The 13,612-nt window shown below is 24.2% G+C and overlaps 2 protein-coding genes across 18 annotated transcripts in view; one reads left to right on the top strand and one right to left on the bottom strand.

The window, feature by feature from the left end:
- The window catches only part of LOC107993170 (CCR4-NOT transcription complex subunit 6), a 587,279-nt gene that overhangs the window by 67,295 nt on the left and 506,372 nt on the right, over positions 1-13,612 (top strand). The gene's annotated exons all lie outside the window — the stretch shown is intronic.
- Positions 7,246-8,178, bottom strand: LOC133666377 (uncharacterized). Its single transcript, XM_062076923.1, has one exon. It carries the CDS (start codon positions 8,120-8,122, stop codon positions 7,682-7,684), a length of 441 nt encoding a protein of 146 aa, XP_061932907.1. The 5' UTR covers positions 8,123-8,178; the 3' UTR covers positions 7,246-7,681.

Below are 13,612 nucleotides of genomic sequence, written 5' to 3'. Positions count from 1 at the left end.
TAATAATCGTACAATAATACTTTCTTAATTAAATAACGAATAGAATTTATAAAACTATATGTTTTAAAATAAATATTAATAATTTTATCGTTTTCATGTTAATTAAAATAGAATATAGGATTCCAATGAAAAAATAGAATTACATAAATCCTGTCATATATATTTATAGAAAATCTTTAATTCTAGAAATGAAACCAAACACAAAAATATATTCTATAATTGAATATATCGATTCGTAGATTTATTTATTTATCGTGCTATTGTTTCATTCTATTTTTATTTATCTTATTTCATCTATCACAAAAAAACTTAATTTAATTAATAATTAAATTTGAATCGACATTTCTATATTACTCTTTGTATTTGATTTAGTAATTCATCAAAAATATTTTACAATTATATTAATATTTTATATATATCCTATTTTAAAAATCCAATTTAGTCTATTTTTTTCTTTAATTCATTATTGATAATATTAATACTAATAATAATATTCTAAAAATGTAATTATTCTAATCTAAAAAAATTTCAATCAAAAAAGTATTCTCATCTAAAATGTCATTTTTTTAGCCCATTTCAAATCTTTTTTTCCTTCTATCGAAGAGACCAAAAATATAAACGTTTTATTGCTCTTTTTATTTTTCTTAATATTAATTAAATATCGTTTAAAAATAATAAGTTTCTCTTAACAATGTAACGTAATAACGAAACAACTGATTATCTTTTTATTAATCCTAATTCATCAACATTATCTGTATATTTATATCTAATAAAAGTACGATTTGCATAAATAATAAAGAGTCACAAACTTTTTCTTTTTTACATTTGGTTATTTTCATTTTGGTTATTTTCATTGAAATTTTTCGTCATTTTGTTAACTCGATTTTCTAGTCTATATGCACCATGCAAAGGTAATGGAATACATTGTGTGCAAATCATTTAACATCGAATCGGTGAATTTGAAAAAGACTAATTCAGTCTTTATTTTTTTTTTCGCATACTTATCAGTGCTCGTTTCTCGTTTAAATATCCAGAAAAAATTGAATATTTATTGTTAAATATGTAGTTTGTCAAACGTTGAATCATCAATCAATTGATTAAACTGTTATTTTAAAATAGATTATTATTGACAATAAACGATAACGTTTCGTTTAGAGATCTATTTATGTTATTTATAATTATTCGTGTATATATTGGAACTATGCAGAGGAAACTACATAATGTTATTCAAATTTATAAATTTTTTCTATAAAAAAAGATATAATTTGATATTTCTAATTTTTTTTTATGAATTAATATACAAAATACATTATTATTTCCAGATAATTTTTAGTTTTCTTTGATTATTAAGAACTAATAATTTTTATTCGTATACTTTTCCATAAAAATAATCATGAATTTATATTTTTCTATAATAAACAGATAGATTCTACAATATACACACAGATAAACATACATTTTTTAATTTTATCATCTCGATTATTTATTGTCAGAAAATTAGAAATTATTCAAAATATTAATATTATACATGTATGTGATTAGTAATAAAAATAGTATTGAAATGATACCAAATTAATAGACGAAAAACAGAAAGAGAAATGTTGGTTGAGAATTGAAAATTTCTTATCGATTTCACTAATTTGTGAGAAGCAGAAAAGGAAAACATTTCTTATGAGTTAGAAAAAAAATGTTCATGTTTTTGTTTTTTTATGTATCTTACGTTTCTAAAAACATATGCGTATGTCAGCTCCTTCCAAGAATTAATAGAATAGCTTTGTACCATTGTATTTTGTGTTCTTCAAAGCTTTTTTCTCTTAAAATATGGATATTTCTTTGATATTTACGTAAGCATTACATGTATACATATCATATTATTATTATTATTTTCTTGGAATATAAATTTATTATATACATAAACGTAATATCTTTTAACTTTCCATTAAACTTTTATTTTTATACTAGTGATATAAAAAATTGTTAGAATTTTTAGAATTAAAAATTCATTTCTTTGTTAGAATTTAAATTGTTAGAATTGTTAGAATTAAAAACTCATTTCTTTAAAACTGGAAATTTTTCATTGAAAATAAACCATCAGAAAATATAAAAAATTGTTAGAATTTAATTAGAAATTCATTTCTTTAAAACTGGAAATTTTTCATTGAAAAGAAATCATCAGAAAATCTGTTATTAGACTCATAGAGATAATTTACAATTTATGGCACAAATACTTATTCATTCCAACATGGTTTTCATCACTGAAAATATTCTCTTTGATCTCTTTTTCATCGACTATCTTTTTCTTTTTTTGTTTGGCAAAATTTTGTAATCGTGCCATAATTAATTTTAAATTCCACTATTTCATACTTGAACGAATTAGATAATAATAGGGATAATCCAATGTTTCTATATGATTTGTAAACATTATAAAATAGATGTTTTCGTGTCGTGGTTTTGACTTCAACCTCGACAGATCAATGTATACGAAAGCAAGGTTATCACCGACTATTTAGATGATGATGCTTTTGAATTACTGTTTGTCCTAAGTTGCTATTGGCAGAAAATTATCTTGTAATTTTAGTCTAAACTTTACGTAGAAATATTCCACGATCAGGATACGTATGATGGAAAATTTTTTTTAAATTTTCTAAATATTTCCAAAAATTTTTTTTGCATCGTATATAGAAATATTCGAATATCTTTAATTTGGGATTATTTTTAACTTATTATATTATATTTTTATTTTTAATATTGTTAAATTACAAATCGTTAACTGAAAATGGAATGGAGATGCGTGATATGGATAATAAAGTTTACAAAAGCGTGAACAATAATATTAGTTTATTACTCATCTCGATCGAGTTATCTCTTAGCTCAAATTACAATCGATTTACAATCGCCATTGAACTTATAAAGCACGCCATTTTAATCAACATTGCAAATAATTCGTTTTTAAATTATAACGTAATAAATAATCGCATTTTTTTATGTCAAATTAGATAAATAAAATATAAAAAACGATGAAAAGAGGTTTATATATATATATGGAAAGGTAATCGAATCTAGAAGCCAAAGTAAATATAAAAATATTTATCGAATAAATTTACTGAGTTAACATTTAATATAAGAAATTTAAGTTATTTATCTTTAACGTAAACTTTAATTATCAATAAATAAATTTCAACAAAAATTTTTGCATAACAACTTTTGTGTTAATTTTCTAAGCTCTGCATATAGTAATTATATATAAATTCGTAAATATCACTATTGCTTTTTTAATTGATATTTAATACGTAGATTGCTATTTTATGTATATTGCCAATACGTATATTTGCTGTTTTTTCTCAACTCTCTTATCCATCCAAATTGCGAAGAATTATGTGTGTGATACATAATTCTCTGTCATACTTCCAATGGCAATTCAGAAACGAAATCCACTTTAGTAGGTTTCAATATGCCAATAGTTTGTAGGAAGCTCTTGAAGAATTCCATGTTGCTCTTTTGCATGCAGATTCACGATTGATAATTTTTCCAAAAATTTGAATATTTATATACTCTTTTCATTGAGACAAAAAGATACAATCACGTTCGACCACGTTCTATTATTAGTACATAACCAATTACATAGAAAAATCATCCTATAAATTTGTATTCATGATTACAATTTTTTATACATGTACATTAAATTATTTATATTATTAAATTATTAATAAAAATATTTATAATTTTGTAATATTGGATATAATAGTTTCATAATGGATAATTAATTTGAAGTATTTATATTTAATAAAAAATTATTCGAAAACAATAATATCATTATCTTAATGATATAGTATTAGATTAGTTGAATAGTTAGTATTAGAAATTCGAAATAATAATATTCAATTTTTATTCTAATTTCAAAGTTGTTATGAAAAATTGGAAAGATAAATACAAAAATTTGATGTATTTCGAAAATTGAAACATAAAATATGATGAATTACCTCGTGATTTTTGTAATATGAAATTTTTGTATTATACATTTTTAATTTAATGATGTGACTATGACAATTAAAGTAAATTCTTAAATTTCTAATTAAATTATAATCTTTATTATTATATATTGCATAAAGTCAATAAATACTAATTTGTAATATTTATATCATATATTATTCTAATATAATTATTTATTTTTCTTAGAGCTAAGATGTCAAAATTATATTTAATAACTTAATAATTATTAAAAATTAACTTAACGAAAAATTTTACCTAAATACTTTAAGAAATTGTAAATATACTTAAATTTACCAACTTAAAATACCAACTTTTGTGTTAATTTTCTAAGTTCTGCATATAGTAATTATACAAAATTCGTAAATATCACTATTGCTTTTTTAATTGATATTTAATACGTAGATTGCCACGCGCGTCTCTGTATCAAGTGTACTTCAATATTTCTATCGATATTTTAATAATATGAGTGCTGATCGTTGCAAGAATGATATCTTGCATCATTTATTTTCATCATTAGTGTTCGCATCCGCAATAGAAATATCGATAATAGTAATTGTATTGATAATAGTTTCTTATGCTAGTACAATTAAAAAAGAAATCAAATGATATCGAAAACATGATACTCATCACTTGATATTCTTCTAGGGATTTCAGTTGTAAGTGCTTTAATAGTTTACAAAATTGCAACAAAAAAAATATAAAAAAAATAACAGGTTTTAGAGAATTTAGAGAATTATTAACTGCAAAATTATTAGGATTATCTGAAAATACAACAAGATCTTGTCAAAACCTTCAACGGATAATATTTCCGCCGTTCGGAAAAATAATTCTGGTATAAATATTAGATGTGCATGCAAATTATATTATTCAAATAAAAGAGGACAATGGATCGATCAAACGCACGAAGGAATTTAAAAAAGATAACAATTTTTTATTCAAATTGTCCGGATATAATTTCAGTTTTCTATAGAATGTTTTACAATTTTACATTCAAAATAATTTTTTCAATAAATTATTTTTTTATTATTTTTATAATAAATAATTTAATAGTTTTAATATATCCTATGGAATATCTTTCCAAATTTCCCTACGAAGATTCTTCATAAGTAGTCAAATAAGTGTTACCCGAATATGTTAAACATTTTTTGGTATAGGTTCGTTCAATTTTTTTTTATTTTTCATAAAACTTTCGTCACGAGATATTGTCTTCGTGCATTCCAGAGCAAAGGACCGCCAGGAAATCAAATCCATCTGTGATAATTCGTCAATTCATTCATATTGATTAAACGGTACGATTGTATACATATTCCTCGGTGGAACGAGATCTGTATTGAAACACAGGTCAATTAGTATACACATCTGTATTCTATTCACAATGTCTCACGATTTACAATGACTTTACTATCCTCTTCTTTGCTATTCAATAGTTTAGTTATATTCTATAGAAAGTCTGATTCTATGTTGTTGAAGTTATATCCATTAAGATATTGCATTCGTTAGTTTATGGATAACTAATTTTCGACTCACTTTTAAAGTTATGTTGAAACTGTACTGATTATATATATATTTGACTCTTGAATAATAAATGCAGATTTTTTTTTTTTTCCAAAAATTTCGAGTTATATTTTGTAATATTTTATGTTAATTACTTCGAATTAATTTATTAAAGATATCTATCCTGAAATGATATTTATAAGATGTAAACAGGCAACTGGTCTGATTTCTTTGTTATAATTAAATTGATATGTAAATTCTTTCTTATCGCCGAGTGAGGTCATAGATCTGCATCATGCAGATTTCCTTTGTTCCGAAGAGCTGATGTCACTATGACCTACTTTTCTTTTGATATGCGCTAATCATAATATTATCTATCGTTTTCAATAATTCTTTGTCAGGATTTCCAAGATCATTTATCTGTTTATATGACTGCGACTTGAAAACTTGATCTTGCTTCGCATAAAAAAAATCCAAAATACACAGGATTTGGCTGAATAATATATGCAATCGGGCATAGAACGATTTTTTATGAAAAAGTAAGAAAAAGAAATACAATAAAATTTTTTCAAGATTTCGTTTTCGAGGAAATAAAAATTTTAGAATTTTTTGAAAATTTTTCGAGTGCAATTGAAATTGGTTAATTCTTGATACGTGAAAATGAGAAATAGAATTAATTTTACCTCGTTTAAAAATTAATTTTTCAGAAAAGCGAATTATAGAATAATCGTCTATATTTCTTGATTTGAAAAATAAGGATTTAAAGAACAATAAAATTTCATTTTTATTTTTATTTTTCACGATTAAAATAACATCGATCATTATATTTGTTTTGTATCCAATCAAAGCAAAAATCCAATTTCGTTTGAATTTAAAAAATTTCTAAACTTTGTTTTCTTTTGAACGAAAATATTTTATTCTATTATTTTTTTTTCTTATTTTTTCATAAAGAATTATCTTTTGATTTCTTGTACACGTCATCCGGCTGTGTACATAAATGAATAAGAAAGTGTAGAATTTAGAAACTAGATCATGATAACTAGTAATAAGTTTCCAAATACATGCAGAAGACGATTACCATTTGTTGACACAAAGGTTTATCGAACTTGTAATGCTAGTATTTCTAAAAACATTCCCCTATTTTGTTTGATCAAATAATCTTCGAACCTGTTCTGAGTACTGTTCAACTCGATATTCGTAATCAAACGTGATATTATTCAAAACGAAGAAAGAAAAAAAATATTTACACAAAAAATATCTATTTTTGAATTTAATATGATGGCATTCCATTGTTAATCATATTATCAAGATATTTGGTCAATAAATCCGTTTGTTATTCAATATTAACGTAATATTTATTTTTTGATAATATATTATTCAACATGTTTGAAAGTCATTTCTGTTGCACATAGTTATACGTATAAATTTATATTATATATCTTTAATTTCGTGTTTGAAATTTCATTATAATAAGTATTTCTTCTAATAAATATTTTTTTTTTATTGACTTTTTGAAAATATTTCTTATTTTTTTGTGATCATTTTTATTATTTGGTAACTTCTATATTTATTTCCATTTTTTATTTTTATTTAACATTAACAATCAACTATTAATTTTAATAAGTACTCTATATTTACATATGACACTTTCTATTGATGGATATAATTTATTTATTTGCATTTACTAGAAAAAAATAATGTTTTTATTTTGATCATTTATAGGTCATTTTTCAATTTTAATTTATATTCACATTTTGTATACATTAAGATTCAATTATTTGTATGTCATAAATTGTGAAAAAAGGATATACATATCAAAAAAATTAAATATTGAACAATAATTTAACATAAATAATATAGTAACTGAATATAAATATAAAGCATAATAAATTACAAATATAAAAAATACTTAATAGATATAAAATAAATACATTAAATTAAATTCTAAGATTCCTAATTAAATTAAAAACCTTATTATTATGCATTGCATAAAATCAATAAATATTAATTTATAATATATTATTCTAATACAAATATTTATTTTTCTTAACGCTAACATTTCTTAAAACATCGAAATTACATTTAATCACAAATTCTTAAAAATTAACTTAATTAAAAATTTAATTTAAATACTTCAGAAAATTATAAATGTACTTAAATTTATAATATACAACTTAACCTAAACTAAATTAATATATTATATTCTAATACATTTATTTATATTACGAGATTTTCTAGTTGAGGAATTACTTACCTTTATATTTCTTGGTGGTGGGATTCTTCTATTACCAAAGACTACTGTCGTTTTTATCCTTATGCTTGCTACATTTCTATCTTTTCTCAATTCTTGTATTCTTCTTAACGATTCAATCCTTGACGGTGAATCTCGTCCAAAAATTTGTTCCCTCATTTTTCTTCTGATTTGTTGTTTATGGAGCCTTGCAGTTTGTCTTAAAATTTTATCGAATTTGCAGATTTGCAACCATTTTCGCGATACTCGAGCAGCACACAGCAAAGATTCGTCATCCAAATTGCGAAGAATCATCTGTGATACTTCCAGTGGCAATTCAGAAATGAAATCCACTTTGGTAGGCTCCAGTATGCCAATAGCTTGTAGAAAGCTCTTGAAAAATTCCATGTTGCTCTTATGTATGCAGATTCAGGATTGATTACTTTTCCAAAAATTTGGATATTTATATACCCTTTGCATCGAGATAAAAGGGGCGGGGCCTCGTTTCATTGGGCCTCGGTTCATTGGTTCAACCAATCACGTTCGACCACGTAGTATTCTTTTTACATAAGTATTTGCATAGGAAGTAATAGATTTTTGAATAGTATTTTGAATAATTATCTTGAATAAATAATGAGTAAAAGTATTTATAACTTGAAGTATTTATTATATATCAAAGAAAAATTATTTCAAGACAATAATATTACCAACTTAATTATATTATAGCAAAGAGACGTAATATAATGGACAATTAGTATTAACAATTCGAAATGATAACATTCAATTTTTATTTCAATTTTCAATTTGTTTTGAAAAATAAAACAAAAATATACAAGAAATTGACTTTAATGTAATTCGAGATTGAAAAATAGAATGAAATGATGAATTATCTTGTAATCTTCATAGTGTGAAATTTTTTTATATGAATCTTTTTTATACACAATATCATTATTCTTGAAACATGTTTGAATCTAAATCTGTTTTAAAAATTAGAACATGTAAAAAATCAGTTTACAAAAATATCAGTTGTAATTTATCAATTTAATTTGTTATTTGATGAAACGAAATTTGGGACACAATGAAACCATTGCATAAGAAAGATAATATTATCTTACTTTGTCTCTTTCTTACTTCATTCTATTGTTTATAAGAACTGTTTGTATTATTGCATGACATACAACTTTTTTATTGCTTCTCTAATATTAGTTCTCCAAAAATATTTCAAAAATATATTAACATCCTGCACAAAACAATATACGAAAAATGGTAAAAATTGAATCGACAAAGTATGACGCTGCAAAATTGCACTGGGATTAAATGATTTTGTTGGAAATATTTACGGCCTTGTTCGAAGTATATTTTAAGTTGGAGAAATTATACAGAGAGAAAACTTTCATATTTGCATTCTTTCATTTTCCATTTGATCGAAAATTTTGTTACTTTCTCGACCTTCTTTTAGCTTTGAGCTACTTGAGTTATAATATTTATGAATAACAATTTCATTATATATAAATTAAAATTTATAAATTATTATTATTGTGTTCGTAAGGGAGAAATATTTTTAACGTGAAACGAAAGGAAATGAAATAATTAATTTAATATTGAAATAAATTAAACTGAAAGAAATTTAAAATAAATCTGTTGAATTTAAATTCACTTATTTGACAAGACATATCTAAAATCTTATTGCAAAGGATTTTTTTTTTGTATAGTAGAAATTACTTTTTTCCAGTAGAAGATACTTTTGATTTTGTCTAGTTACTGTACGTTTGTTTGGGCGTGAACTTAGAATCTTCGTCAATCAGTTGGCTAATACTCTGGGGAAACGAAGTTTTCCCTCGAAAGAGAGTAGTTAGAGTAATACGAGAATCGTTGGAAAGAGAAGAGCATCTAAAACGACAAAAATAGAACACGACTAGATTGGCGTCCATCGATTTTCTGTCGCTTTGAAATGCAACGTTTGCAGTAAACTGCTTTGTAACACTTAATCAACTGACCGAATTAAGAAAAAATTATTAACGAATTATATTCTAACTATATTCAATATAACGACACGCATGAGTTGAGATTCAGAATAAATTATTCGATAGAAAAGGTTTTGTAGTTTTTAGAACTTTTGATTTTGTGATTTATTTTACCGTTTAATTGTAATTAACAACAAATTATTAATTAAATAAGAATACCAGATTTATTTTGATATCCTAAAATTATTTTTCATAACATAATTTATTAGTTAAAAATAAATTATTAATATAACAATTAATTCAATATTTCGTATTTGCAATATTTACGAAAAAGATGAAAATATTAATAATTTGTTTATAAAATTACATATATTTATATAAATAATTAATTACTTTACATTATTGTTGATAAATATGAAAATTTTTATCTTTATTTTTATTTTAGCAAAGTGTTCTTTTCTCAAATTTCTCTTTTCTTTCTTTTTAGTAAAATTATATTTTTTATTTTCTATGAAGAAATAGATTTTTATTCTTTATTCTTTATTTTTTATTTCAATAGATTATTTTTCTTTTAATTTTCACTGAAATTGTATTTTCGTATATATTTATAATAAAAATATCAATTTTATTGTCAAGAAAATGTACGTATAAATATATCAATTAATAATTCAAAGTTGTTTATTATAATCAATAATAAATTCAAGCATATCGATTAGAAAAAAAATTTTTTAATTTCAACGTATTATAAGATATATATATTTTAATGGCATTGTTTTGACCGAGCTGTAGATTGGGAACAATCGTATTTATTTTAATCTGTCCTATCGTCGGTCCAATAAGCACGACCTTTTATTTTCACGACGAGAATGGACGAATCGAATCACGAGTTTCATACGTTGTTCACTATTTCTTCCAATTAAACCAATCGAAACATGGAACGTATTCGAAATATTTAGTAGATCGGAATCCGCTCGTTGTTCAGATTTTGTTTGCACCAGCTTCCCCCAAGCTTGGAAAACGTTCCAGTGCGTCGACACGAATCTCAAAATTGTCGATTGGTAAGCAAACAGAATCTTAACGTAAATTAAAATTGTGATTTGACTATTGATTTCCTTGTCGATAAATATCGATGCATTGATATGTTGGTAATATCATTAAAATATCGATAACAGATGAAAATAATTAGAATTCCTTTTTTTTTTTTAAATTTAAATTTAGTAGATTTAAAGAAATTAAGAATAAGCGATATTAAAATATCTTTAAGATATCAATAACAGGAATAGAAGTATAATTAAAAATCTATTTATTTTTACCGCAACTTATTATAAATAATATTTTTATATGTCTTAATAATAATTTTCAATAAAAAAAGAAGATAGGAAACATCACTTCCATATATCAATAAAATATCGATAATCGATAATAAAAATTTTAAATAGATCCTTTTCAAAAATGTTATTTCATTTTCAATGATCCTCGAATCTTTGATGTATACCTGTCGAATGGCCGGCTTTCTCCCGGTAACACGTGTCTCAACTCGGTCAAAGCTTTCTAACGCGATGGAAATCGAAATCCATTCAAAATACTCGTTTATACATTGTTCAGAAATATTCGAATATATCCATGTCTTTTTTTTTTTTTTTTTGACAAAATGTATTTTAATTACAATACAGTATATAAAAGAATTTGCTCTTATATTGTGAATAATGTGACGTCTGCAAAATTAATTAATAATAACGCGGAAAAAGCTTTGTTTTTTTTTTTAAATTATATTTTTTCAGGAGTTTTTATTATCTACATGCCATGTATTTTATAAAGAGGTGATTTTTATTCAATTAAATTATAACATGGCATAATAATATAATAACACATTTGTTTTTTAATATATGAAACGAAATAATTTTCATTTATATTTATATAGAATATGTTAGCTTCGCAATGAAATACGAAAAATTGCAAAATCTTATCGTAATAAAAATGCTTTATTAGCTTAAAAAAATTATGTTGACTTTTGATACTGGTTAGATGAAGAATTTTAAATGACAATATAAATATTTATTTACGAATATATGGAAAATTTTACAAGAGAAAAGAGCAAATTCGTGTTTGAGTTATATCGTGTAATGAATTTAAAAAATAAATTTTAGAACACTAAATACAAATAAAAATATATGATCTTTTTGGGCAATAAAATTCAATTCTAAAATTCAATTCTTTTTCCGATCTAATAGAAAATTTTTATTATCAATAAATTTTATCGTTTATTGCTAACATTTTGATAATTCATGTCAAAAATAGTTTTAAATTTGAAAAACTTATAATCATATTGTATGAAAATATATATTGTTTCATTTAATATTCTTTATTTAATTATTTAATGAAATTAAAATAATAATTTTAAAGTTTATAGTTTTTTTTAATTTTCCTAAAATTGTTATAAATGAATTTGTTATTTTTATCGATATGAGAATAATTTTTTATTTATCCTCGTTTTATTTATGAGAATAATATTCTACGCTCAAATGATGGTATTCTACCTTGTCTGAATTTAGAAATCAATTTAGATTAAGCAACTATTACAGTTAGATATAAAAGAAGATAATTTTCGTTTCCGTGCTCATATTACATATTAAAAAAGATACAAATACAAGAAACAGAAAAACATATTTGCTTTTGAAATTAAAAATATAAACGAAGATAAAGTGAAGACGATATGAGTGGTAAAATTATTAATATACATATTTAAATTTAAAATTTTCCAAAAAGTCTTGAAAAAATATAAAGAACATTTGCTACGAGTTTATACAACAGTTTTCACAATATTCAATATGGACGTTATAGCATCTTATTTATCAAATTATAAATTATAAATTATATTTGTGTTAAAAAAATTGAGAAAAAACAAAATGGAAATAAAATGAAATCAATCTGTCTCTCTCACATTGCCATCGTATTCTATTTCTGCCTCGCTTCATATACAACAACACATATATAAAATATATATATCTTATTTAAAAAAAAATAATTTTGTTAATATAATAAAAGTAATAAATTGATCGATACTGCAAATTCAATATTCGATCAATATTCGATAATAAAACTATCTCTTAATTGTTTAAAGAAACGATAATATTGCTCCTACTTGTCAATTTAATAATTAAACGCACTTTTAATAAAGTTCAAATACCACTAAATAGTACGTAAATTGACAAAGTACCCGGATACTCACAAACAGTAGTTTCTCGTCACACTCTCCCTCTCTTTCTCTCCCTTCGCGAAATAGTTGCGTTCTCTACACTGTCGACCGTAAACCCGCGAACAATCACGATAATGGATACCTTCTAGGAAAAGTTATAGTCGTTTCGGTGTAATAATCGTCCCTCGAAAGGAGCAAGCGAAAGAGTAGGAAAAGAAAAGGGAAAGAAGGGGGGAAAAAAAAAGATGAAGCTTTTGGCCGGTCCCGTGGAGACAGATCTGAGAAAGTGTGCGGAAACGTATCCCACGGTGGTTGTTTTCGGCAGTACAAAAGGTAGAAGGTCTGTGTTGTTTTTGGTGCGGAACCGAGGCATGTGGTCGACACTTCTCGTAATCGATGTACTAACTTGCCCAGCTTTCTTCCCCAGGATTGGTCCGCGTTTCCCCCTATTCGTCTTTCTTTTCTCCTATTTTTTGCGCCCATCTTCCCCCTCCTCTCCCTACTTTTTTCTCTCGACCTGAAAAACAGCGGACCGCGTTCGGTTAATGGTCAAGCGTTAAAAAATTATTCCTAACGAACGAATCCATTTTTTCCCCGGAATAAAACCGATGAAATATTTTTGTAATTATTGGAATACTATAAATCGTTGGTTCGGAAGTTAGTCAACGTTTTGAAAAATAAAATGGCAAAAATTCGTGAAGTGGTTCGACCAGTTTTCAAGCTGTAGTTCACCTGATG

Source organism: Apis cerana, linkage group LG7 (genome assembly GCF_029169275.1).
Source record: "Apis cerana isolate GH-2021 linkage group LG7, AcerK_1.0, whole genome shotgun sequence".
In the NCBI taxonomy this organism is placed as follows: Eukaryota; Metazoa; Arthropoda; class Insecta; order Hymenoptera; family Apidae; genus Apis; species Apis cerana.
Note: the sequence above shows the minus strand (reverse complement) of the source record. Positions and strands in the feature narration are given on the sequence as shown.

Coding starts and splice junctions, on each gene's coding strand:
- LOC133666377 (XM_062076923.1), bottom strand. CDS start 8,122: ATGGAATTTTTCAAGAGCTTTCTACAAGCTATTGGCATACTGGAGCCT.